The sequence below is a fragment of the Brachyhypopomus gauderio genome, unplaced genomic scaffold (genome assembly GCF_052324685.1).
Source record: "Brachyhypopomus gauderio isolate BG-103 unplaced genomic scaffold, BGAUD_0.2 sc213, whole genome shotgun sequence".
NCBI lineage: Eukaryota > Metazoa > Chordata > Actinopteri > Gymnotiformes > Hypopomidae > Brachyhypopomus > Brachyhypopomus gauderio.
In genome coordinates, this window is record NW_027507034.1 from 17,433 (window position 1) to 42,914 (window position 25,482).

Below are 25,482 nucleotides of genomic sequence, written 5' to 3' on the forward strand. Positions count from 1 at the left end.
TAGGATTGTGGCCTGCTTGTGTCACATTACTGACTGACTGACTTGACTTATTGACTTGAATCGACACTTACCAACTGAACCATTGGAGAAGAACTATTTTCTTTTTTTTTTTACAACAACTGAAAGGAACTCTCTTTTGTCCATTTGGAGAATTTAAAGGACTATTTCCCAATTTTTGAAGGACAATTCATTTTCAGTTAATTTTCTTTAAAAAAAGGGGTCCAATCTTTTATTTGGGTAATTGTAAATGTTTCCAACTTTTCAAATAATTACTAAAGAAAGGAAAAAAACTTATACCCTCGTGTGGTGTCTTTTAATTGCACTGTTTTCCACTCTCTCTCCAGAGCCTAGTGTCTCTTATTCTTTAGTATTATTTTAATATTATTGAACCTGGCCTACCATTGACGTGTACATACTCAGTAGTGGGTTACAATTGCAAAGCATGGGAACTTTTCTGAAAATAGATGAGGACTCAGACGTGGTTAAAATGATTAATTTATTAAAATATATAAAATGGACAAAGACAAACACAAGACAGAGACAGACATGAGAGTCTCATTCAAGCATGACAACTCTGAAGACAGGGGGGCAGTCCCCCTGCTTATATACAATCTTAAACACAATTCAGCAGTTCTAACAGCAGGTTATCTTTAGCACAGCATGTTCCAAAACATAGGCTCCCAGCAGGCTACTTTGTCTCACATGTGTGTATCTCCTAATATGGACTTCCCTAGAGTTAGCGGAAGCAACTGATGTATCAGTTGAACGCAGAGAAAGCTAACTAGTGACTAGTGACTACCAGTTAACAGAGTGCTCTTACCCTCTGCACTCTCCCTGATCTGGGTCACAGTATAGCACACATGCATACTATGAACTAAACACAAGTACATGATTACACTGAAACACACCATTATTGTCTAATCAAATGACATGTACTAAATCATAAAGTTCATAATGATCTCTTATAACAACTAAACATGATCTAATCAATAATTTCTGTCACACTGACAATACTTCTTGACAGAACCCAAGAGGGGTCAATCCTCAGTAGATCAGGAACAGAAACTCCAGATCTTAACACTAACACTAGTGCATGTTTGTTACAGCTCGACGGTGCAGTACTGAGAAGAGAGGAAGGATTTGAAAACACCAGGAGATCCTTAGACTCCATTGAAATGATATTACACCATTTGCAAACAATGATAGCAGAGCTTTGCAGTGGAGAAGAATGGAACGGTCAAGTGAAGGAGCCCTCACTAAAAAGAGTGATGGAGACGTCTGCAGTGTCACACTGAGAGGAAGATACACTCCACAACAGAAAGAGAGTGATCACTCTCACTTAGGAGAACAGAGGAAGAGAGAAAGGTGGACCTGACCTGGGAGAAGAATGAAATGGAACGAGATCTCCAGAAAATAAAGGACAGAGTGACCTATTTGGAGAGATTCATAATGCAAGAAAAAGAAGAGAAGAGAGAGATGGAGGATGAGATGACCAGAGAGATTACACTGAAGGAACACACTGAAGGAGCTGTATAGACTGAGAGATGGAGAGAGAGATGTAGAGAGTGAGAGAGATGGAGGCATAGAGAGGATCAAACAGAACAAGAAAAAAAAATCTGAAGAAACACGAAGATGATTGGCATCAAATATATTTGGAGATGTGTGGTGAGAAAGAAAAAGAAACAATGATTGATGGATTGAAGGAAAATATTAAGGAAAAAGAGACAAAGTATGAAAACTTTAAGATGATGTGTTCAGTAGAGAGAAGGCCACATGTAAATCCATCCAAGGAAGGTCAGAAAACGAAAGAAAAGACCTGAATGTGAAAAGAAGCTACAGATGGAGAGGAGATGGACAGAAAGTGAGAGAAGGAGAGAAAGGAGAGAAAGTGAGAGAAGAAAAAAAGTGAGAGCAAGAGAGAAGAGGACCTGTGTGGGAGCATGAATACAGAAATGGTGGAAGAGTTCAAGGAGGAACAACGTCAAATAAAAAGGGAGAAAAGGATGAAGACAAAAAAGAAGAGACAGAAGGACGAAAAGCTGAAGGAATCAGAGAAAAATGTGCTGAGAAAAACAGTAATGTTCAGCTTGAGAGGAATGAGAAAGAAAGAAAAAGAAAGAAGAGAGGGAGCATAGAAAGAGGAGAAACAAAGTCCTCTGCCTGACAGACTGAGAGGAGTTAAAGTGTGCTGGACATGAGGACACACTGGGATCACACTGATCCCACTATAATGATATTCAGTTAATGATGTAATTTAACTGTAACACTAGATGTCACTAGTGAGATAACGATAGTTAAGCAGAACATGAATAGAGGGAGTAGGAAGAACACACGTTGAGCGAGTGGGAAATAAAACAAGACAAGTTTCTTAAAGTGTCTATCTTTATTGTATTAAGAACGAATACAATAATGTTACATGGTACCAGGAGTAAATCATAAAGCCCTCTCAACGGGGACGCGACCAGTCTTTCTGGCAGCCCCCGTGGGGCGTGACGCAGGATGGCCCCTCGCCAAGGACCCCAGCATGGAACTCCACCTCGCCCTGGTGATCGCTCCCCTGATCTGGCCTCCTGAGTGGTGCTCTCTTCCTCCATTTCCTCTTCTTCACCGCCTGAACACCAGATCATTGGCTCCACCGGGGTTTCGTCACAGGACCAGTCCATAGTGCTCCCCTCAGAGGGATAGGGACAGACTTCCTCCTTGCACCCTCTCTTCCCCCTCACGGTTTCCCCGGAGAACTCCGAGGGGGGCGGACTCAAGTCCTCCTCCTCCGTTCACGGGTCACTGTCTTCCTCCTCTGTGCACGGCTCACCGTTCTCGTCCCTCCGTGTACGGCTCACCATCCGAGTACTTGGATGGAGGAGGGCGTTCTTCTTCCTCGCCCTCACCATAATACTCGGTGGGGGCCGAGTACGCAGATGGAGGAGGGCTTTCCTCCTTTTTGGAGTACTCCTCCGACTCTACTCCCTCGAACTCGCTCTCGGGGGTCTTCTCTGCTGAGCAGAGCTCTAGGGAGCCAAGTGCCAGAGGCGAGCAGTCTCTAGAGGGAGAGCCGTGTCGCTCCTTCCACATCCTCACCGCGGCTTCGCCATCGAAGCCACCTTGGTGTCCCGAGCCTGACGCAGCAGGTGCGCGCACAACGGGTCCTGCTGCATCTCCTCGCTGGTCACTGGGGCTTTGCGGTGCTGTGCAGGGGAAGAGGCATGGTGGTGCCTGCTGGGCCTCTTCCCCTTCTTGGCACGGGTCGTGTATCCTGGCATTTAATTGGTCGACTCGTCTTTCTGTGATGCTCGGTGGAGGGCGATGGACGAGGCACAGAATCCTTGCTTGATGAACGCCACGTTTATTAACATATAAGTTTTAGCGCGGATAGCGCACACACAACTATGGACACATTATCGTGTATGACTTAGACAAAGACGAGCACGGGACACTGCGCGAACGCACATTCAATAGACAAACCACATAAGCCCAGAGTGATCACGAGACGAGCCACAGGTGAGACGAATTAACACATTCCGACACATCCACACCCACGAAGATCCACAGACGCAGACGACTAGACGTAGACGACATAAATACACGCCCAAAGGGGAGGAGTCAGGGGCTGTAACGTGACAGAGATCAGGAAAACACAGATCAAACACTTAATCAGGGACAATACAGCAGAATGATCATCAACCTTATACACTTGGACTGCTGAACATTATTTATTATAGTATCATTATGGTAAGAGATTCCAGTCAGGACATCAGATCCATATTTCTCACATGTAATACATTCACATTCAGTGGACTCAAACTTTCTGATGATTCAGGTTATAAAAATGAAATGACAAAGAGAAATTAAAAAATTATATTTTCTAAGTCAATAGTTAATAATGAAAGTCATGATTCTAATATTTTGAGGAAAAACGTATTGAATTTTCTAAGATATAGTCAAAATATATAATTATAAATATAATGTTCATTATTACATGTATGCAGATTAATTCAAGGCAACATTAATTTTACTGTTCCACTGTTACTGATATATTTTCTGGTAAGATCGTCATAGGAGAGGAACTGTAATTCCAGAATAAAGGGAAAACAGTGTCAGTAAAAGTGTGTGTTATAGTGCACAGGTGTGAACTGGTTAGAAGATCAGTGAATGTCACTTTCCCCCTGTCCCAGTCCAGCTGAACTCTGACCCTCTGCACTTTCTCTCTAGATGTGATGTAGTAACCTTGTTGTCCTGGGCAGCGTGTCCAGTATTTACCAATGTATTTCCTGTAGTTCAGACTCCACATTGACTCCCAGACCTTCCGTCCCTTTCTACATTCAGACCCTCTAATTACACCCAGTTCCCATATTTCACTGTCTCCAACATCAACATCCCAGCAGTGTGTCCCTGAGTTAAAGCCCTCAGAGCCGAGGACACACGCACACTCATCAAATCTCTCTGGATTATCAGGAAGCAGTGATTTGTGTGGTCTGCGTTCTACAGTAGTGAGATCATCAGACAGGTGGAGGTCTGGATGTGCAGTGTTGGGGTCCAGAGTAACAGGGTCTGAGGAGAGAGAACAGAATGAATCATCATGTTCTTCATGTGTTTATGTGATGAGGTCACATCTACAGACTGCAGGCCCTTTACTCTGAGTGAAATGCTGCAGTAGGTTGATAAGAGGGAAGTGATGGTGATGTGTGTTCACCACACACCCCTGCAGTACTTGTGTGCTTGTTGTTTTGACAATTGAAATTGTGTCTATTTTATTCATTAATATATTTCTACATATCTTAGATTCATTATTTGAGTATCACATGTGACACTTAACTAGTGCAGTGTTACTGTTACACTGAGTGTCACACTGTATGTGTGTACTGAAGTGTGTGTGTGTCCTCATTAGTGGGTGGATACTGTTACAGTCCCCCCACTAAAGGGCGCTACTCCCAGAGTGACTAACACCAGTGGACTGTCCCCAGACTGAAGGACGGGACCAGAGGACGAGGATCACAGTGTCCAGACCCCCCAGGAGCAGATCCTCCAGGGAGGAGTCCACCGACGTGCCTCAACTACAACACCCTCACCAGGACAACAGGGGGCGACACACACAACAACAAGGACAGACACAGTGACACAGAAAGACAGACACAGTGATGTGGAGACAACAACACCAAGGAAAACTCAGGTACTGACACAAACATGGTGTCAGGGACACAGACAGGGACATGGACAGACACTAAGATGGTGACAGGGACACACACCGACAGGGACAGACAAACAGACAAGGGAGGGTCCTGGCTGACATGAAGGGAACCTGTTGGTCCCTGGGGGGCACCGACCCACAGAGGCTGGAGCAGGGGTGTCTGCTTGGGCTCAGCTGGACTCTGGGCTGTGGGGAGGTGAAGATGTGTCTGGGTGTTTGGAGCGGTGTGTCCTGGTCCTGGAACAGTGTGGATATAGAACCTCCTCCACCTCCATCTGTCAGCACTGCTAGTATCTCCACCTTCACAACCACACTCCTCTGAGCACTACGACTCCTCTTAATAGGATGGAGGCTTGATGGAGGATTGTAGGAAGCCCCTTAGCCTGGAGTCTCAAGGACCCACGTCCCACTTCATACAGCCCTATAGGGTCAGACTCAGGGTGATGGGGTGTGGGTGGTGTGTAGAGGTGGAGAATGGATACTGTAGAGGTGGAGAGTGGGTGGTGTATAGAGGTGGAGAGTGGGTGGTGTGTAGAGGGGAGAGTGGGTGGTGTGTAGATGTGGACAGTGGGTGGTGTAGAGGTGGAGAGTGGGTGGTGTGTAGAGGTGGAGAGTGGGTGGTGTAGAGGTGGAGAGTGGGTGGTGTGTAGAGGTGGAGAGTGGGTGGTGTGTAGAAGGGAGAGTGGGTGGTGTGTAGAGGTGGAGAGTGGGTGGTGTGTAGAGGGGAGAGTGGGTGGTGTGTAGAGGTGGGGAGTGGGTGGTGTAGAGGTGGAGAGTGGGTGGTGTGTAAAGGTGGAGAGTGGGTGGTGTGTAGAAGTGGAGAGTGGGTGGTGTAGAGGTGGAGAGAGGGTGGTGTGTAGAGGTGGAGGGTGGGTGGTGTAGAGGTGGAGAGTGGGTGGTGTGTAGAGGTGGAGAGTGGGTGGTGTGTAGAGGTGGAGAGTGGGTGGTGTAGAGGTGGAGAGTGGGTGGTGTGTAGAGGGAAGAGTGGGTGGTGTGTAGAGGGGGAGAGTGGGTGGTGTGTAGAGGTGGAGAGTGGGTGGTGTAGATCTCCTCATGGACTGACTGTCTCTCCTCAGACCAGCAGTCAACTGGTCGTCCCCCTCACTGTTTATACTAATACAGCCTTTAATACTGGAATAGTTCATTTACCAAACACACAATGTTAATGTTTCTCTCTCTATAGAGTTCTATTTATAAGGAGAACAGAATTACTCTAATTAATCAAAGAACACCAAAACTCACAGTACTGGAGAATCGTCTGCATTCTCTCCCAGACTCTGAACTTCAGGTTGGAAAGATGTTTTACAACATTGATCAGAGCTCCTGACACCATCTCATGTTCCTTTGGGGTGTGATGAACTCTGGAAGTGTATAAAGCTGTATTAGCATAATATTTTATCATATATCATATTCAAATTATTTAACATTTAAATTAACACATGAAAAAAATTTCACTGGAAATGTATAAAGCTGTTTTATTATCTTTCATTAAACATATCAGTGTATCTAACCACTTTTTGCACATAATCAGTATCAATGTATTTTTATTTTTTTAAATACCGTCTTATATCATGTTTCTGAAATAACAGAGACCACATAGTGAAGATCTGAATGTATCAGAATAACAAACACAATGTGTAACAATATGGAGATCAAACAGAAATTGTTCTGGACTGGGTTCATTGTAAAAGTATTCTATGTGTTATTTACCTTTCTTGCCACTAGGTGGCGTTTGTGATTTACGGTAAGCCTGTGACGTATATAGAATGTGACCGTTAGTTTTGTTTTGTTTGTCAGACCAGTTTTGAACACGGAAGATTTAACAACTTACATATTTGCGCTCATCGTCGTGTGAAATCACTTGTAGAAGCATCGTCTGTCAGTATTTTAATGGATATGTTTATGTATAAACATAAGATGTGTATATTTCTGCACAGTTTGTAATTTCATTGATGTAACCGTTGTTGATCATTTAGCATCTCGCTATTTCATATGTTAAGCTAGTTAGTATCTTGCTAGGCTAGTTCTAGGCTTTATTTATTTTTATTTATTTATTTTTTATTTTTTCCCTTTTTTTTATTTTATGGCCCACCTCCACCCCCCCATTTTTGGAGGACAACTTTGTTTTTATGTACAGATTTAAATGGCAATTATAACAATTTTGTATAATATATAGTGTAGTGATAACAATATATAATATAGTGATAACAATATGCAAAGTGATAATTATTGGGGTTAGGTGGACCAAGAAAAGAGGGGGAGAGAAAGAATAAAAAGGGAAAAGACAAAGAGGCAGGAAAAGAAAGAAAAGAAAAAAAAATTTATAATAATAATAATAATAAAAAATAAAATATTAATAATAATAAAATAAAACACGCAACCAGCTCAAATGGCCACTGCAAAGAAGAACAGAAAGTAAACCAAATACATATAGTACAAATGAGTGCAATGTATGGGTGTGTGTGTGAGTGTGTTTATGTGCAACCTAAAAGTGCAACATAGGATAGATGTATGGAATGTACTTACCAGCAAGGGTGGATAGCTGCGACAACACTCCCCCAGAGGCCAGAGGTGAGCAGAGAAAGACCCGGGAATCCCACCCGCCCACGGCCCCCCAAGGAGCGGTGGAGTACCAGAGCCGCACTTCCCAGAAACCCTCACATGCCCGCCCCCGCAGGTGGGAGAGAGAGACCCCGGACAGCGCCCCACCAGTCAAGGAGCGCAGGTCCAGGGGAACAGAGCCCCCCCCCCCCCCCCCCCCCCAGGATGCCCCCCCGTCATGGGCCAGCGGCAGAGCCACGGCGCCACTCGCCCGGAAAGCCACCCACCACCCGGCAGGGCCCACCTCCCGCCGAGGAGCACCCGGCCGCCCCGAACCACAACCGCCCAGGGGAGCGGGCCAACCGTCCCCACGCCGGGGGGCCAAGCCGGACCCCGGAACCCCAAGGCACCCCCCCACTGGAGTGGTGCAGTAATCTCAGGGGAGCATCCGGGAGTGAACCGGGCACGACCAGCCCCCGATCCCGAACCAGCTGTCCTCACCCACACACCCACTAGTTCTAGGCTTTATGCTTGAAGTAGATGTACTAGATATGGTAATAAGTACATGTTTTTTGCTGATTGTGTGTCTTATTTTGCTTCTTTATTTTAGTTTACCCCTTTGCACTCTGTTGATTTGAATAAATTCTCCAAATCCAACTGGTGCGTTGTAGGAGTCATCTGTCTGTCTAATTAAGGAAGGGGAACTCTTTAATGAGGGCAGAACAGTAAAAGACGGACTCCTCTGTGATTTCTACAACAGTGAGTAAGATATTCTGCCTGTTCTACATCTACTAGTGTCAAGATGTCAGCAACAGGGGAAAATAAGTATGAAACGAGATCAGAGTGTTCTCACTCATCAAATATAACAAAATCATCAAAGCACTCTGTAAGATCTGCAGCTAGCTTTGCTGCAATAGAAGCACGAGCTAAAGCTGAAGCCGCACGGGCAAGGGCATTGCATGCACAGAGGGAAATTGATATTAAATTTAAAAAGGCTCAACTGAAAGTAGAGGAGACGTGTCTCGATGCCACATTGGAGGCTATACAGCAAGAGAAGGAGGCTGATGCTGCTTGTGCCGAAGCTAATGTTTTTGAATCGGCAGTAGATTTGGCAGCTATGGGGGAGCTCACTAGGGTTTATAATGTCGACCAATGGTCACTCTGTCATTCAGTTGAGAGAACAAAGAAATATGTTCAAGAACAGTGTGCTTATATTAAATCAGATGCGAGCACTGATGACCCAGAGCAGGATGTAAAGGCTGCCTTAACTTCCTCAGCAGCTGCTAACCTCAACTCTGGTGATGATTTCCAGAGACATCACAAGCTACTAAGCCTAAGTGAGACACAACGTCTGTCCGTAAAAGCCACAATGCCAACGGTAACAGCTGCTCATTCAAGGCGGCCGCCAGTGCAATTCACACCGAGAAGTGAAGGAGGTCATGTTGCACCACACACGGCATCTGAACCAAGGAACCGATGGACGCCCAGGCAAGATACAGGGGATTATAGTTATCCACGGAGAGGAGAACCCAGTGCTGATGCATCAGTGCTGGGAAGGTTCTTAGCTCGCCGTGAGCTACTCACAGCTGGACTCACAAAGTTCAATGACAAACCCGAAAATTACTGGGCTTGGAGGTCCAACTTCTCTAACGCCATTGAAGATCTGGGTCTGAAACCTAGTGAGGAGCTTGACCTTCTGATTAAATGGCTTGGTCCAGAGTCGACGGATCACGCTAGGAGATTGAGGTCAGTTCGTATCAATGACCCAAGTCAGGCCCTCAGTATGGTCTGGCAGAGATTAGAGGAGGTTTATGGATCACCAGAGGCCATGAAGGCGGCTCTCTTCCACAAGCTTGAACAATTCCCTAAGTTCTCCAATAAAGAACCCAAGCAACTACGAGAGCTAGGCGACCTTCTCCTGGAGATACAGGCAGCCAAAGAGGATGGGTTCCTGCCTGCCTTAGCTTACCTGGACACTGCGCAAGGCATTAACCCTATCTTGGAAAAATTGCCGTTTAACCTGCAGGAGAAGTGGATGGCGCACGGTACTAAGTATAAAGAAAAACACCACGCCATCTTCCCACCCTTTTCTGTGTTTGCCGACTTCATTCGTTCAGAAGCAAGGATGAGGAACGATCCGAGCTTTGCTGCAGCAGTGCCCCACAATACGCCACCTAGAGGGGAGAAATACTCACCTAGGTCAGCTAAATCCGTAGCTGTGCATAAAATAGAGGTGGCCAATCACCCCAAGGAGAGCGAGACTAAGGGTTCAGGCAACTTTGATAAAGAGTGTCCCATACATAAAAAGCCCCACCCCCTATCTAAGTGTAGAGCCTTTAGAGCAAAACTGCTGGACGAGCGTAAGGCCTTCCTTAGAGAAAATAGTATTTGCTTCCGTTGTTGTTCTTCAACCTCTCACCAAGCTAAGGACTGCAAGGACATCATCCAGTGCTCTGAATGCAACAGTGACAAGCACATCGCAGCCCTTCATGCCGGTCCTGCACCATGGTCGACAAAGCCTGCTAGCGGCTCCTCAGAAGAGCATGGCGGGGAGGGAGAAGGACTTTCTTCCGCTTCAGTCACTACCTCAATCTGCACAGAGGTCTGTGGAGACAGCGCAATTACTAAGTCATGCGCTAAAATTAGTCTGGTCTACGTATATCCTAAAGACCGACCTGAGGAGAAAAGGAGAGCATATGCCATCCTGGACGACCAGAGTAATAGGTCACTAGCCAGGTCATCATTCTTTGAGATGTTCAACATAGCCAACGACACTTCTCCTTACACACTCAAAACCTGTGCAGGTGTGTCAGAGGCTGCCGGCCACAGAGCCAGGGGGTTCATCGTGGAGTCGGCTGATGAAAAAAACAGTCTAGCTCTACCTACACTCATTGAGTGTGATCAACTGCCTGACAATAGGGCAGAGATACCTACGCCAGCTGCTGTGATGCACCATTCACACCTGAAGTCCCTCACCTCAAAAATACCTCCTCTTGATCCGGAGGCCGAGATCTTACTCCTTTTAGGAAGAGACATGATCCAGGTGCACAAGGTTCTTGAACAGCGCAATGGCCCCCCACATGCTCCCTTTGCCCAGCGATTAGCCCTCGGCTGGGTGATAGTAGGGGATGTGTGTATTAATGGCGCGCACGCACCCTCGCCTGTGAATGTCTACAGAACTTATGTTCTTGAGAATGGGCGTCCCAGTGTCCTTTGTCCCTGCCCCAACAAGATCGAACTCAAGGAGAAGCTCAATCTCATTGGCCAGTTTCAGGATCCTTCATTCTCCAATCAACCATCCCTGCCAAATGACAAAACCCGACTCATGGGGAAGTTCATCTTCTGTAACACAAGAGATGATGAGAAGACGGCCCCATCTATGGAAGATATTGCCTTCCTGACAATTATGGAGAAGGAACTGAAACAGGGTGATGACAACAGCTGGGAGGCTCCTCTCCCCTTCCGGAGCCCACGCCAGCGTCTGCCAAACAACTGTGAGCAGCCAAGGACTCGTCTTGCTGCAGTTACCAGGACGCTAAGGAAACACTCAGAAAAGAGAGAGCATTTCATTGAGTTCATGAGCAAGCTCTTTGAGAATGGTCATGCTGAAGTAGCACCACCTTCCCCACCAGATGAGGAGTGCTGGTATCTACCGTTCTTTGGAGTATATCATCCTCAGAAGCCTGGGCAGGTGAGGATGGTATTCGACTCCAGCGCGCAATACCAAGGGGTGTCCCTCAATGATGTCCTTCTTACGGGCCCAAACATGAACAACAGTTTGCTCGGGGTATTGCTACGGTTTAGGAGGGAGCCAGTAGCAGTAACCACTGACATCCAGCAGATGTTCCATTGCTTTGTAGTACGTGAGGACCATCGGAATTTTCTGCACTTCCTCTGGCATCGTAATAATGACCTGGATGATGATGTCATTGAGTACAGGATGCGTGTACATGTCTTTGGAAATAGCCCGTCACCGTCCGTAGCCGCATATGGGCTCCGAAGAGCTGCTGCAGAAGGAGAGAGGGATTATGGAAAAGAGGCTAGGCTATTCGTTGAGAGGAATTTCTACGTTGATGATGGCCTCCTGTCTGTCTCTTCAGAAGAGGAGGCCATCACTCTTCTTCACAATACTCAATCCATGTTGGCTATCTCCAACCTCCGGCTTCACAAGATCTTATCTAACAGGGTGGGTGTGATGAGAGCTTTCCCTTCTGACGACCTGGCTAAAGGGGTGAAAGACCTGGATCTTAGCATAGATCCCTTTCCCATGCAGAGAAGTTTAGGGGTGAGCTGGGATGTTTCAGATGATGTGTTCACCTTCCGCGTTGCTGATGGAGAAAAGCCATACACAAGACGTGGGGTCCTGTCGACAGTAAACAGTCTGTTCGACCCATTAGGTTTTGCTGCTCCTGTGAGCATTCGAGGAAGATCCATACTGAGAGGGCTTACCACCGAGTCATGCGACTGGGATGCCCCTCTTCCTGAGGAAAGGTACAGGGAATGGAAACTGTGGAGGGACTCTCTGAAGGAACTTGAACAGCTCAAGATCCCGCGTCAATACACCTCCATCTCTCTCCGCCAAGTAAGTAATAAGGCCCTGTGTGTATTCTGTGATGCTTCCACCACTGCTATAGCTGCTGTTGCTTATGTGAGGACAGCCAATACGAGTGGCGATGTGGAAGTTGGGTTCATGTTTGGCAAGGCCAAGCTCGCTCCACGTCCAGAAACCACAGTCCCAAGGCTCGAGCTGTGTGCTGCGGTCCTGGCTGTAGAGATTGCAGACACACTTGTAGATGAGATGGACACCATCTTCGATGCTGTGACCTTTTACACGGATAGTAAAGTGGTCCTAGGCTACATCCACAATGAATCAAGACGATTCCATGTTTATGTGAGCAATAGGATGCAGCGAATTAGGAGGTCAACAAGCCCTAATCAATGGAAGTACGTGCCCTCCGGCCAAAACCCTGCTGACCACGGCTCACGAGCAGTCCCTGCAGGCAGTCTAACTCACACCACATGGCTACGCGGACCACCATTCCTGTTGACAGCTAATGAAGTTGAACCAACGTCTAGTTCCTTTGACTTGGTCGACCCTAACTCTGACTCTGACATCCGCCCGCAGATCACTTGTCATTTCAACAGGGTTACCACTAAGCAACTCGGCCCTACACATTTTGAGAGGTTCTCCAGCTGGCGGTCACTCAATCGAGCAGTTGCTAAACTCCTTCACACAGGGCAGCTGCAAGGGTTGGCACATGCATGAAGGGCCCAATCCTACAGAAGACTTGGAGGAAGCGAGAAACATCATAATACGGTCGGTCCAACAAGATGCCTTCGCGGAGACTTAGGAATGCATTAGGGGAGGAATAGACATTCCCAAGCAGAGCCCGCTCCTTAGCCTGTGTCCTTACCTTGACAGTGCAGGCATCCTCAGGGTTGGAGGGCGCTTGTCCAAGGCAAACATGGGTAGCAGAGAGGTTAGTCCTGTAATCTTACCTGGGCAGAGCCATGTCACAACCTTGCTAATCCGGCATTATCATGAGCAGGTCCAGCACCAAGGGCGGCACCTCACCGAGGGTGCGGTGCGAGCGGCAGGGCTGTGGATTATTAGTGGGAAACGTCGTATCTACAGCATCCTTCATCACTGTGTCACATGTAGAAGAAAGAAAGGAAGATGGAGACTCAAAAGATGGCCGACTTACCTGCCGACCGCCTAAGCACAGATCCTCCCTTCACATTTGTGGGTGTGGACGTCTTCGGACCAGGGGCGGATTGGCCAGCAGCAAAAGATGGGCTGCACTTTTTACGTGCATGAGCACCAGAGCCACACATATAGAAGTTCTGGAGTCAATGGACTCTTCGAGTTTCATCAACGCTCTACAACGGTTCTTCTCACTAAGAGGGCCAGCGAAACAGATTAGGAGCGATTGTGGCACCAACTTCGTCGGCGCCTGTAAGGAGTTGCAGATGAACTCTGTGACCAGCGACAAGGAAGTGCAAGGATATCTCGGTGACAATGGGTGTAAGTGGATCTTCAACCCACCACACTCTTCGCACATGGGGGGCAGTTGGGAACGACTAATCCAGGGGTCACCAACGTGGTGCCCGCGGGCACCATGTCGCCCGCGAGGACGTCACGAGTCGCCTGCGGGCTTGTTTTAAAAATAGCTCACTATAGTGCCATGCACCAAAGCGCTGCATCGTTTATGTTTTTGCAACTATTATAGATTGGCCGCGGTTGCTAGCGGTCTTCCCGCTTAGCAATTGACACTCGCACTCGCACCCCCCCCCCCGCTCAACAACTTTTCATTAGATTGATGCGAATTCATCTGGTAGCCCTCCGCAATAATTGGTCTCCAAGAAGTAGCTCCCAGTTTCAAAAAGGTTGGTGACCCCTGGACTAATCGGACTGGCGAGGCGGATCCTAGACGCGATGCTGTTGAAGGCCGGCCCAGAAAGGCTCGCGCACGAGGTCCTGACCACGCTCATGGCAGAGGTCTCAGCTATTCTAAACGCCCGCCCTCTGGTTCCTGTGTCGACAGACCCCAACTCCCCATTCATCCTGACGCCTGCAACACTTCTCACGCAGAAGGTTGGTGCCCTCCCTCCTCCCAAGGGTGAATTCGACAAGAAGGACCTCTACGGCAAGCAGTGGAGGCAGGTCCAAAGCCTCGCCACCACCTTTTGGCATCGATGGAAGGCTGAGTACCTCCCCACTCTGCAGAGACGCAGGAAGTGGAGAAAGGAGACATGCAATTTGAAAGAAGGGGATGTTATCCTCTTGAAAAATGACCAGTTGCAGAGGAACAACTGGCCCATGGGCATCATCATCGAGACTTTCCCCAGCACGGATGGGAGGGTAAGGAAGGTGGAGTTCAAGACTTTAAGGGACGGGTCAAGCCAGACTTTTCTGCGGCCAGTCTCTGAGGTCGTCCTACTTTCCCCAGAGACTGATTAGTGTTTATAGTACCTAAATTCACCTGGATAAAAGGTGGCATCTTTTTAGATACCAGGCGGGGAGTGTTCTGGACTGGGTTCATTGTAAAAGTATTCTATGTGTTATTTACCTTTCTTGCCACTAGGTGGCGTTTGAGATTTACGGTAAGCCTGTGACGTATATAGAATGTGACCGTTAGTTTTGTTTTGTTTGTCAGACCAGTTTTGAACACGGAAGATTTAACAGCTTACATATTTGCGCCCATCGTCATGTGAAATCACTTGTAGAAGCATCATCTGTCAGTATTTTCATGGATATGTTTATGTATAAACATAAGATGTGTATATTTCTGCAGTTTGTAATTTCATTGATGTAACCGTTGTTGATCATTTAGCATCTCGCTATTTCATATGTTAAGCTAGTTAGTATCTTGCTAGGCTAGTTCTAGGCTTTATGCTTGAAGTAGATGTACTAGATATGGTAATAAGTACATATTTTTTGCTGATTGTGTGTCTTATTTTGCTTCTTTATTTTAGTTTACCCCTTTGCACTCTGTTGATTTGAATAAATTCTCCAAATCCAACTGGTGCGTTGTAGGAGTCATCTGTCTGTCTAATTAAGGAAGGGGAACTCTTTAATGAGGGCAGAACAGAAATAATAATCACGTACTGTTTCAATGTGGACGACACGTTCTGAGAAGGAAACAGAGGGACAAACACAGAAAGTGAAATCAAATTTTAGTCATTTTGTTTATATGAGGGTCAAACATGCATCTTCCTTATATGATAATAACATCAATGTGTCTAAAGACCCTTACACACACACACACTCACACAAACTAAAACAATTGTCAAAACATTTTATTTATGCATTTGTGTGTGTGTGTGTGTGTGTGTGTGTGTGTGTGTGTGTTTGTGTGTGTGTGTGTGAGAGAGAGAGAGAGGGAGAAAGATACAGACTGAGTGATTCTTACTAGTAAGAACGGGATGTTCTCAGCTTCCATCTCCTTCTCTGTGTTTCTGATTTGATCTGAAAGAGATGCTATTTCTCCACTCATCTCCTCAATCTTCCTCCTCATCATGTGACTCTTCAGCTCCTCTTCCTCCTTCAGTGCAGCTATTCTTGCTGCTTCTTCATCTCTTAGAAACTGGTGGATCTTCTCAAACTCCTCCTTTATCTGCCTCTCTGTGTGCTGGGCCTGATACTGGAATGGGAGATGATGAGGAAATATTAACTGTCCAAATGTGTGTGTTTCATTATGGTGTACATGGACAGTGATCACAGCACCATTCAGAACTCAGAGTGACCTTTCACCTTAATGTGTGCTGCTGTTTTCTCACTGGCTTGTTTATGTTCCTCTAAGACCTTCAGATGCTGCTGTAGAGACTCCAGTGAGGTCTTGAGTTTGTTCTGTAAAAATGGCAGAGGACGGTACAAGTCTTACAGGATTTAATCTCAGTGTCTATATCTGTGCTGGAGATTACAAAGATTACAAAATAATGTCAAGAATGAAAAGAATACCACGTTTACTCTTTGACCAAGTTTCGTTTACTGTAAAATAGTAATACTATATATTTACAGTATGTGTCTAAAAATGTTATTTATATTTTAATTTTGAATAAATAAACTTTAAATATAATAACTGTGAAGGTTTGATTTAATTTCAAATCCCATCCCCTGACAGGTTTAATCTAGCCTATTTAATATTCATTTCAAAATAATCTAAACCAGGTATCACCAAATGGCGGACCGCGGTCCGGATCCGGACCCGAACGCCGTCCTGTCCGGACCCAATCACATTCCTGATTAACTGGATACGGACCCAAATGCCAAAAAATTTTTAACGGGAGACTATATTTTAAACCGGAGAATTTATTTTCAGACGAGTGTTACGTTCACCACCCATTTGAGTGTTACGTTCGCCACCGCGGACCCGGACCTAAGGTCTGAGCTATCTGCCAAAAATGGACCGCGGAAAGATTTAATTGATTACCCCTGATCTAAACCATGGAAGAAAACAGATATTACAGTTAAATATATATAGTATGTTTCATACCTTAAAGTCACAAACAGCTTCATCTACTGGACAGCAGTCGTGAGTTTTATGTGCCTTTGAAATCTGACACACCACACACACAGGCTGTTGGTCCTCCAGACAGAAGACTTTGAGTTTCTCATTGTGCAGACTGCAAATCACCTCAGACCCTGCTGAAGATCTCTGACTCCTGCTCGCTAGAAAAGACTCACACAGGTTCTTTAGTGCAAGATTAAGAGGAGGGTTGGAATTAAAGGATCTTCTTCTACAAACTGGACATTCTTGAGATCTCTTGGTTTGCCAGAACTGCTGCAGACAGGTTTTACACACACTGTGGGTACATGGCAGTAAAACAGGTTCCCTGAAGATGTCACAGCACACAGGACATGAAAACTCTTCTTCTGACAGAGTGTTTGTAGCAGCCATTTCCTCCAACAGCTGCTGTAATAGATCGTTCTGCCCAAACGTCAATTCCGTAGGCTAAGTGTAGGTCTTCATCCAGGTTAGCGAGTTTAAGGAGTTGATGCCAGAGTTTAGAGATCATCAAAACATTTATGCCAGACGTGAGTCAAGACAGGTGTGGCATTCAAAGATTTACTCACCTAAATGGGCAGCTGTGTACAGGGAGGAGGGGACTGTTTAAATAAGTCAAAAAGATGAAAACCTTTACGATCTTTCCACCAGATGGCGCCAATTCACTATTGATTCACCTGATTGAATCGGAGAACGTCAGCTAACACTGCCTTAGTTTTTACAGTTTAGTTACAGTCTGTAATGTCTTCTTTTGCCCAAACATCACTTTCACATTTAGGTCTTCTGTCATAAACACTGTAGCACAGGAGAGAATCAGTCACTGTAGTCCTTTATCCAGCTGAGGAAGTTTAGTCTCCTTTCATAAATAAGGCAGAAATAAGTGAATACCAGATTTAAGAGGTTCTCATTATATTAATTACTCACCTGAACACAGAATTAATAAAGACTAGTGTGGTGTTACATGGTTAACTTCCTTGTACATCTGTGTATGGAGGGGTGGAGCTGTTTGTGAAGGAGATAACAAATAAGGTTTGTAGTTGGTAGTTTGTCCTCACTAGGGAGTAGTAGTCCACTAACAATTAATAATTACTGATCACGAAAACCTCAACTCAGTCTGTGTGTATTTATAATTATATAATAATAATAATAACCTTTATTTGTGAAGCACCTTTCATACATACATGCAACTCAAAGTGCTTTACAGAATAAATAAAAAAGAAACATTAAAAGGAAGCAAAAATAAGAAGACAAAAGGAAAAGAGAAATTAAAGATAAAAAGGAAACAAACACAATCAGGGTATCTGCACATTTTTAAATCTCAAATTCAGTGACTTTTAAGACCTTTTTAATACCACTCACAAGAAAAAATAATACCAGGGTTGCCAACTTTTCAAGATCGCTTGAGGGTGTGGCGAGTGTAAGTTGTTGACGGGGGGGGGGGGGGGGCGACAGCACACGGGGACCTCGCGCAGGGGCGGAGCCACCGCGATTACGTCATTGTCGGCACTCGGAACCTCGCGCCGGTCGCGATGCCTAGAAATACTCCCATGGACTCCTATGGTAATTCAGGAATGCGGAAGTAAACGTGCCATGGGGAGACCAATAGTTCCAAACATGCTATAGTTCCAGCATTGAACTGCGTATATTTGAAGCATTTCTGCGGCTGTTTTTTTGGTAAGTTAATGAATTATTCATCGTTTCCTATATAATCCTCCATAAATGTGATTAGTATTACTGTTATAGTTAAGTGGTCACTTGTTAGTTTATTTCTGCATTTTAGATACCTTTAGTAAATAATTTTAGTAAAATACTGTGCTCTTCTTCAGGGCTCTCGTTACTGTGCTTAATTGCAATTTGACATTCATTACAAATTTTGGAATATTTGATTACTTGATTCACAATGTAGCCTGTCAGATGATAGAGAGCACAGGTCTCCATTTTTGTGTAGTCAGGTGAGGGTGTAGTCACAGGGTTGTGCTCCAACAGGTCATCCACTCTGATGCCAGGACTGGGAAATTCCTCTTTAGCATCCAGGAAGTCTGCCAATAGGCTACTTTCATCCTCCTGATAGCTTCCTGATTTTAGTGTAATAAGAAACTGTCCAACTGATATTGATCTTAGTGCCTGGTGAAACTCTACAGGAGTTGGGACTGGATTCCTCTGTCTTATGCAGCTAAACAGGTTTTCAAGACAGTCTTGTGTAAACCTGCTTGTCAACACAAAAAAGTGTCCCTGGGCCAGCATGTCTTCTTGGATTGACAATATTGTGGATGTTGCCATAATCGTTTGCACAGGTTTCCAGCTACCCTGTCGACCGATCTTCAGACCACGAAACAACTGGATCATTTGCTGAAGGAACATGATTGATTTATGATATTGATGGTTATTATGCCTGCTCAGTGCCATTACTGGGTGGCGAGAAGACATGATGTCAAACCAGTGGTTCACCTGCTCCAGGAACCATGCTGTTGTCAGGTAAGAGTCAGGTCATTGTTCTTGCTCCACCATGTATTTCAGCCCGGCACTTGTTGCTTTGCTAAAGACATTTAATGCAGGGCCTACCTTCATCTTGTCAAAATGACTGGGGTGAAGGGTTTTATGGGACACATTTGGAGCAATTTTTTGTGTCATCCCCTCTTGAAAAGCCACCAAATCTTGCAACGGGCCAATCAAAGCTTCACAGGAAGAGAGCTTCTCCCTCTCCACTATATCTGGAGGAATTGTAAACGTCTGTCCACGGACAAGGGCACTTCTCAAGTTCTTAACTAGATGTGGGACATCTGGCATAAAGTATAGCCTTCTGTCTGGTTTTGCTGGATCTGGAATAGATGTTTTATTATGGTCCACTCCGAAAGCCTTCCACATTGCCCGATTAGGGCTGCCCATGTCAGTGGTGATATTAATAACATGTAGGCCTATGGAGTCTGCTCTGTGAATAATGTCTAAAATGAGTGGTTTATAAACTGCCCCATCAGTGGAGTTACCACTGTAGTGGTAAGCCACTACTTGTTTCCAGCGTGTTGTGCTCCCTGTCAACATAAAAACACATGCATGCGTTGCTTCTCCTGTGTGGCCAGGTAAAAGTCACATCCCCATAAAGCTTTCCTGTTCCCAGGTGCAGTTCCACGCTTGGTGTGATTGACATCTCATCAAGAGTCAGCACACATTCCTTCTCCATCTCATTTAGGCTATCTACCTTCAGCTTAAGCATGTCAAACACTTCCCCCAATATTCCTGGTTCCATCTTTATAAACTGTAGTCTTCTTTGCAGGGTACTAATGTCAGGGAGAGGAATCTTCATGTCCTGCAGGAGCTTGTAGCCTGTTGAGCCTGTAGCAAAATGGAGTTTTATGGCCTTTTTAATGATGTCATTTCCTCATCTGATGCCCCTCTTGCTCTTCATTCCAATTGCATTCATCTGAGTTTTAGAAAAAACTGCTCCACATTTCTTTTCCCTAACTAAATTTTTTCTCCGTAGGACTGCATTTATTCTTTTTTGTCGTTTAAGGGCTGCTTCTAAACATTTTATTTGTGTATTTAGGTTCTCCCTCAGGTCTTTCTCACTTGCCCCTGGCTCACTTGGATGCTGCACACTCGTACTTGGCTCACTGCTTTCTGGTATACCTCTCTCAGTCTCCTCACAGCCTCCACCTTCCCTTATTTCACTTCCCTCACTTTCCCTTCTCTGTCTTTCCTCATTTCCTTCAGTAATATCTGAAATTATTGCATGGCATTGTTAGGTTTAAAAAACGGGGTTAGCTATTGAAATACAAATTAACTTTATTATAATCATATGAATTATTATTTAAAATCATTCATACCAAATTTTATTTTAGGACAATATGTGTGGTCACTCGTCACTGCAAGAGAAATGACAGGAGATTTTGGGGTTCTCAGAGCAGGGGCCTTCCTTTTCTTAGGCTCAGGACGATGGATAAATATGGTTGGAACAGCATCAGCTTTCAATTTCACTTGGCCTGTTTTGGTTGTCGTGAATTGTTCTCCCTCAAAGTGTGCCTGCAGAATGAGTTTAAATTCCTCACAGAATCTCAGACCACATATCATATCTTTATTTGAAGTCAGGTACGTAATGCAACACAAAAATGAAACAATAAATCATGATCTGCACATATGGTGTATGAACAGAACTTACTGCACATAGTTTTCTGCTTCTACTGATTTGGGCCAACCACTTTTTTCTTCTGTAGGTATCTTTTGGAAACCCATACATCCGGATCCCTTTCTCGGACCCATTGGTACATCCAAATGCTGCACAGCCAACCATGTTCAATAAGAAATCAATCTGTAGAAGTTTGATGGGAAACGAAAATGTTTAATTAATTTATGTATTTAATGATGTTATTTTAGTGTTGTAATGTGGCTAATGAATTAATTTATGTATTTAATGATGTTATTTTAGTGTTGTAGTGTAGACTACAGAATAAATCTATGTTAAATGTGTTTTTAGTGTTGTTTTGTGGACTAAATAAATCTATGCCTGAACCTTTAATAGTGCAGGCTGCTTCAACAGGCTATTTGTAACTCTAGTTTTGTTCAAAGATACTATAAAAAATTATATCAATAAATATTTTTATCATCAAGTTGTTAGTATGTGGAAAATGATAATTAATGCATATTATGTTGTAATATTTACCAGAAATACAGTATCCGCTGATGTCTTTCCCGCTTAAAACCATTCAGTGCTCGTGTTTGATTGGAACTGTACGGGGCTCCATGAACCACGTGACCTCTAAGCGGCGAGATCACAGAGTGTCGCAACTCTCTCTTTCTACGGCTCTGCCTCTCTCACAATCCCCCGCCTACTGATTATCACACACACCTGTCTCTAATTCCCTCCCACTCCTTACAAGTCCACAGGTCCTGCAGGTCGGTGCGGTGCAATCCCACGACACCATCCTCGTTGTCTGCTGCTTCTGTCACCCAGTTACATTTCCCTGATGAGTAAGCTGCACAGAAGGAGCTGCACTGAAGGAGGAAGAGGAGCAGAAGAGTCACATGATGAGGAGGAAGATTGAGGAGATGAGTGGAGAAATAGCATCTCTTTCAGATCAAATCAGAAACACAGAGAAGGAGATGGAAGCTGAGAACATCCCGTTCTTACTAGTAAGAATCACAACTGCCGCTGTGGATGGAGGCGACCAGTAGGGGGCCCGCCGTACCGTGACACAGGGACAATACAGCAGAGGAGGAGGTCAGGAAAACACTTACAGATCAAACACTTAATCAGGATCAATACAGCAGAGGAGGAGATCAGGAAATCACTTACAGATCAAACACTTAATCAGGGACAATACAGCAGAATGATCATCACTCTTATACACTTGGTCTGGTGAACATTATTTATTATGGTATCATTATGGTAAGAGATTCCAGTCAGGACATCAGATTCATATTTCTCACATGTAATACATTCACATTCAGTGGACTCAAACTTTCTGATGATTCAGATTATAAAAATTTAATGACAAAGAAATTTAAAAATAATATTTTCTAAGTTAATAGTCAATAATCAAGGTCATGATTCTAATATTTTGAGGAAAAACGTATTGAATTTTCTAAGATAGTCAAAATATATATTTATAAATATAATGTTCATTATTACATGTATGCAGATTAATTCAAGGCAACATTAACTTTGCTGTTCCACAGTTACTGATATATTTACTGGTAAGATCCTCATAGGAGAGGAACTGTAATTATAGAATAATGGGAAAACAGTGTCAGTAAAAGTGTGTGTTATAGTGTACAGGTGTGAACTGGTTAGAAGATCAGTGAATGTTACTTTCCCCCTGTCCCAGTCCAGCTGAACTCTGACCCTCTGCACTTTCTCTGTAGGTGTGAGGAAGTGAGGTGTCTGTCCTGTGCACTGTGTCCAGTAAGTGCCCATTAGGTTCACCAGACCCCACACTGAACCCCGGACCCTCTGTCCCTTTCTCCATTCAGACTCGCTAATTACACCCAGTGCCCAGTGTTCACTGTCTCCAACATCAACATCCCAGCAGTGTGTCCCTGAGTTAAAGCCCTCAGAGCCCAGGACACACGCATACTTATCAAATCTCTCTGGATTATCAGGAAGCAGTGAGTTCTGTGGTCTGTATTCTACAGTAGTGAGATCATCAGACAGGTGGAGGTTTGGATGTGCAGTGTTGGGGTCCAGAGTAACAGGGTCTGAGGAGAGAGAACAGAATGAATCATCATGTTCTTCATGTGTTTATGTGATGAGGTCACATCTACAGACTGCAGGCCCTTTACTCTGAGTGAAATTCTGCAGTAGGTTGATAAGAAGGAAGTGATGGTGTTCCAGGGTTGCCAACTCTCATGCATTGAGCGTGAGACACACGCATTTGACCGTCTTCACACGCTCACACGCCACACTTCCGAGTTCTCACGCCGAAAAAAAAATCTAGTTTATTTACCTCTGATCCACATCTATGATTCAATGAGTTACTAGTTCGCTCTGGCGCCAACCACTGGCGATCGATCGCGATATAATACTTAATTTGTGTCCATTTTACACCCCGCCCGGTAACAATTTACGTTCGCCACCCCCACCCCCCACCGTCAACAACTTGTATTCAATTCACCCCCCCTCCCCCCATGGACAATTTACATTCGCCACCACCTCCAGGTTCAAATCTCACTCCAAGTGATCTTGAAAAGTTGGCAACCCTGGTGATGTTGTGTGTTCACCACACACCCCTGCAGTACTTGTGTGCTTGTTTTTCATTAATATATTAATTAGTGGTGGAACTTTAACGCGTTAATTTCGATTAATTAATTACAGGAAAATTAACGCACTAAAAAAATTAACGCATTTTAACGCATTTAACGCATGATACACTTTTGCACCGTGGAACGTTTCTCAGTGCACGAGTTCCAGACATACAGATTATATGGACGCACAATAAGATGAGCATGATGGAGATGACTGAAGAGGCTACGCTGGTGGATGGGAAATTTAAATATAAGAAACTTCCAGATGGAAGTGCAAACACAAATAGTGTTATTTACACTTTATGTAGGAAGTAGTTCGCTTATCACAGGAGCACTTCCACCCTTCGTTACCACCTCAACGCAAAACATGTTGGGGCTAACGCGCAGGTCAGTAATGATAATTTAGCTGCTAAATGTATAGGGTGACCAAACGTCCGTATTTCCCGGGACATGTCCGTATTTCACATCCTGTCCCGGTTGTCCCGGGTTTTTTTAAGTGAGGAAATGTCCTGGTTTTTAAATTACCTTCATTGGACCATTAATGTTACTCGCTGGTTAAATGTGTTTGGACTGTGTGCTTTTGAACTCGGCATGAGCTCAGTGTGTGTGTGTGTGTGTGTGTGTGTGTGTGTGTGTGTGTGTGTGTGTGAACGCACCAGAACACGCTTCTTGGACCTGCCCATCAGTGAGCAGCAGCTCAGTGCTGTGATGTGTGGGGAAAAGAAATCCATCCAGAGTCTGATTACTACCTGGTAATCTCAGCCAGAGTCTGATTACTCCCTGATAATCTCACCCAGAGTCCGATTACTCTCTGATAATCTCCTCTCACACCTGGACATGGCCTGAAGACGGACAGTGTGAGCACATAAGAGAGATGCTGTACATGGAGGTGTTTCTCAAGTTAATTTTGTGCCTGTTGGGAGCTGTTTTATGTTTGCTGGCTATAATGTTTTATGTTTTCTTGCCGTAATGTTTTATATTTAATGGACATTAAACCCTTTGCTGCTCCAGCCTTCTGCTGCTTCCTCACCGTCACACACTAATATATCACACAAACTGGTTTGACTTTGACCTGAAATTAAACAAATGGTGTAAGGCAGATGTGAAGACTGTATTCATACATTTGTTATAGAGACTAAATTATTTGGGTTGTGACAGAGTCTTGGGTCTGTGAGAAGAACATTTAATATGTTTGATTTTGGTTCTTTCTCTGTGTCTCTTCCTTCAGTTTAGTGTCTAAAGTGACTGGTGATCTTGAGAGGACGTGTAAGCAGGAGCATCTGTGAGGAAAACACAGGTGGTTTAACATGTCAGTATTTCACAATCAGACCTAGAAATCCAGTGTACAGTGTGTGAGGAGACCAGTGTGAGGAGACCAGTATCTTGCTCCCTGAGTAAACGTTCCTTCTTCTCCATTACATCTTCTCGACTGGTTTGGAGATACTTTACCCTTCAATAATGGCTAATAACCATGTTTGAACTTGAACATGTATTTCATTGTTTTTCTACTTCACATTTAAAAAATATACTGCATTGTTTCACATTTTTCAAAATGATGATAAACATGAGTCTAAGCATTTCTTTATAGAATGTCTTTATAAACAACAAACTAAAGATTGTGTATGTATAATAATCATGGTGTTTACTGCCATGTTTTTCAATAACTCTAATAATTTACATTTATAATATAAAGTGTCTCATTTGTGTACAGATTAAACAAATTCTAAATAAAAGCAAATGAAACCGGTGCGACTACGAACACGCTCACAAACGACCCATACCCATGGAACTACAAACATGGACATAACGACACGCAGACAACGTAGCGACACGCCCACAGGGAAGGGTCCGGAGCTGTGACCGTGACACATGGGAGATCCAAAGACATTATACTGATACGAAAACAAGTGCAGATATCAAGAACAGGCAAAACCAGTACAAATGGGATAAGTAAAGAATCAAGAAACCAGTCCAAAGCCTCAATAAACCAGGAGCAGTGTGAACAGAACCAAT

At 44.5% G+C, this 25,482-nt stretch overlaps 1 protein-coding gene and 1 long non-coding RNA gene across 9 annotated transcripts; one reads left to right on the forward strand and one right to left on the reverse strand.

The window, feature by feature from the left end:
* Positions 1 to 507: 507 nt before the first annotated feature.
* Positions 508 to 17,675, reverse strand: LOC143502793 (E3 ubiquitin-protein ligase TRIM35-like). Its single transcript, XM_076995506.1, has 6 exons — positions 16,723 to 17,675; positions 15,981 to 16,076; positions 15,640 to 15,870; positions 15,336 to 15,358; positions 6,428 to 6,546; positions 508 to 4,548 (listed from the first exon to the last, which is right to left on the reverse strand). Exons 1-6 carry the CDS (start codon positions 17,125 to 17,127, stop codon positions 4,010 to 4,012), a joined length of 1,413 nt encoding a protein of 470 aa, XP_076851621.1. The 5' UTR covers positions 17,128 to 17,675; the 3' UTR covers positions 508 to 4,009.
* Positions 17,676 to 18,288: 613 nt separating this feature from the next.
* Positions 18,289 to 25,110, forward strand: LOC143502799 (uncharacterized). 8 transcript variants are annotated; one of them, XR_013127176.1, is made up of 7 exons: positions 18,289 to 18,408; positions 19,029 to 19,209; positions 20,276 to 20,352; positions 20,571 to 20,817; positions 20,943 to 21,946; positions 22,591 to 22,630; positions 24,129 to 25,094. It is a non-coding gene; the product is annotated as an uncharacterized LOC143502799 (long non-coding RNA). The 8 variants fall into 8 exon arrangements; XR_013127177.1 differs by having other exon boundaries at positions 20,943 to 24,358; positions 24,698 to 25,110; XR_013127178.1 differs by having other exon boundaries at positions 20,943 to 24,326; positions 24,698 to 25,110.
* The last annotated feature ends 372 nt before the right edge of the window (positions 25,111 to 25,482 follow it).

Coding starts and splice junctions, on each gene's coding strand:
- LOC143502793 (XM_076995506.1), bottom strand. CDS start 17,127: ATGGCTGCTACAAACACTCTGTCAGAAGAAGAGTTTTCATGTCCTGTG. Junction 16,077..16,722: donor AAGCTGTTTGTGACTTTAAG/GTATGAAACATA, acceptor CCATTTTTACAG/AACAAACTCAAGACCTCACT. Junction 4,549..6,427: donor GCAGACGATTCTCCAGTACT/GTGAGTTTTGGT, acceptor CTCTCTCCTCAG/ACCCTGTTACTCTGGACCCC.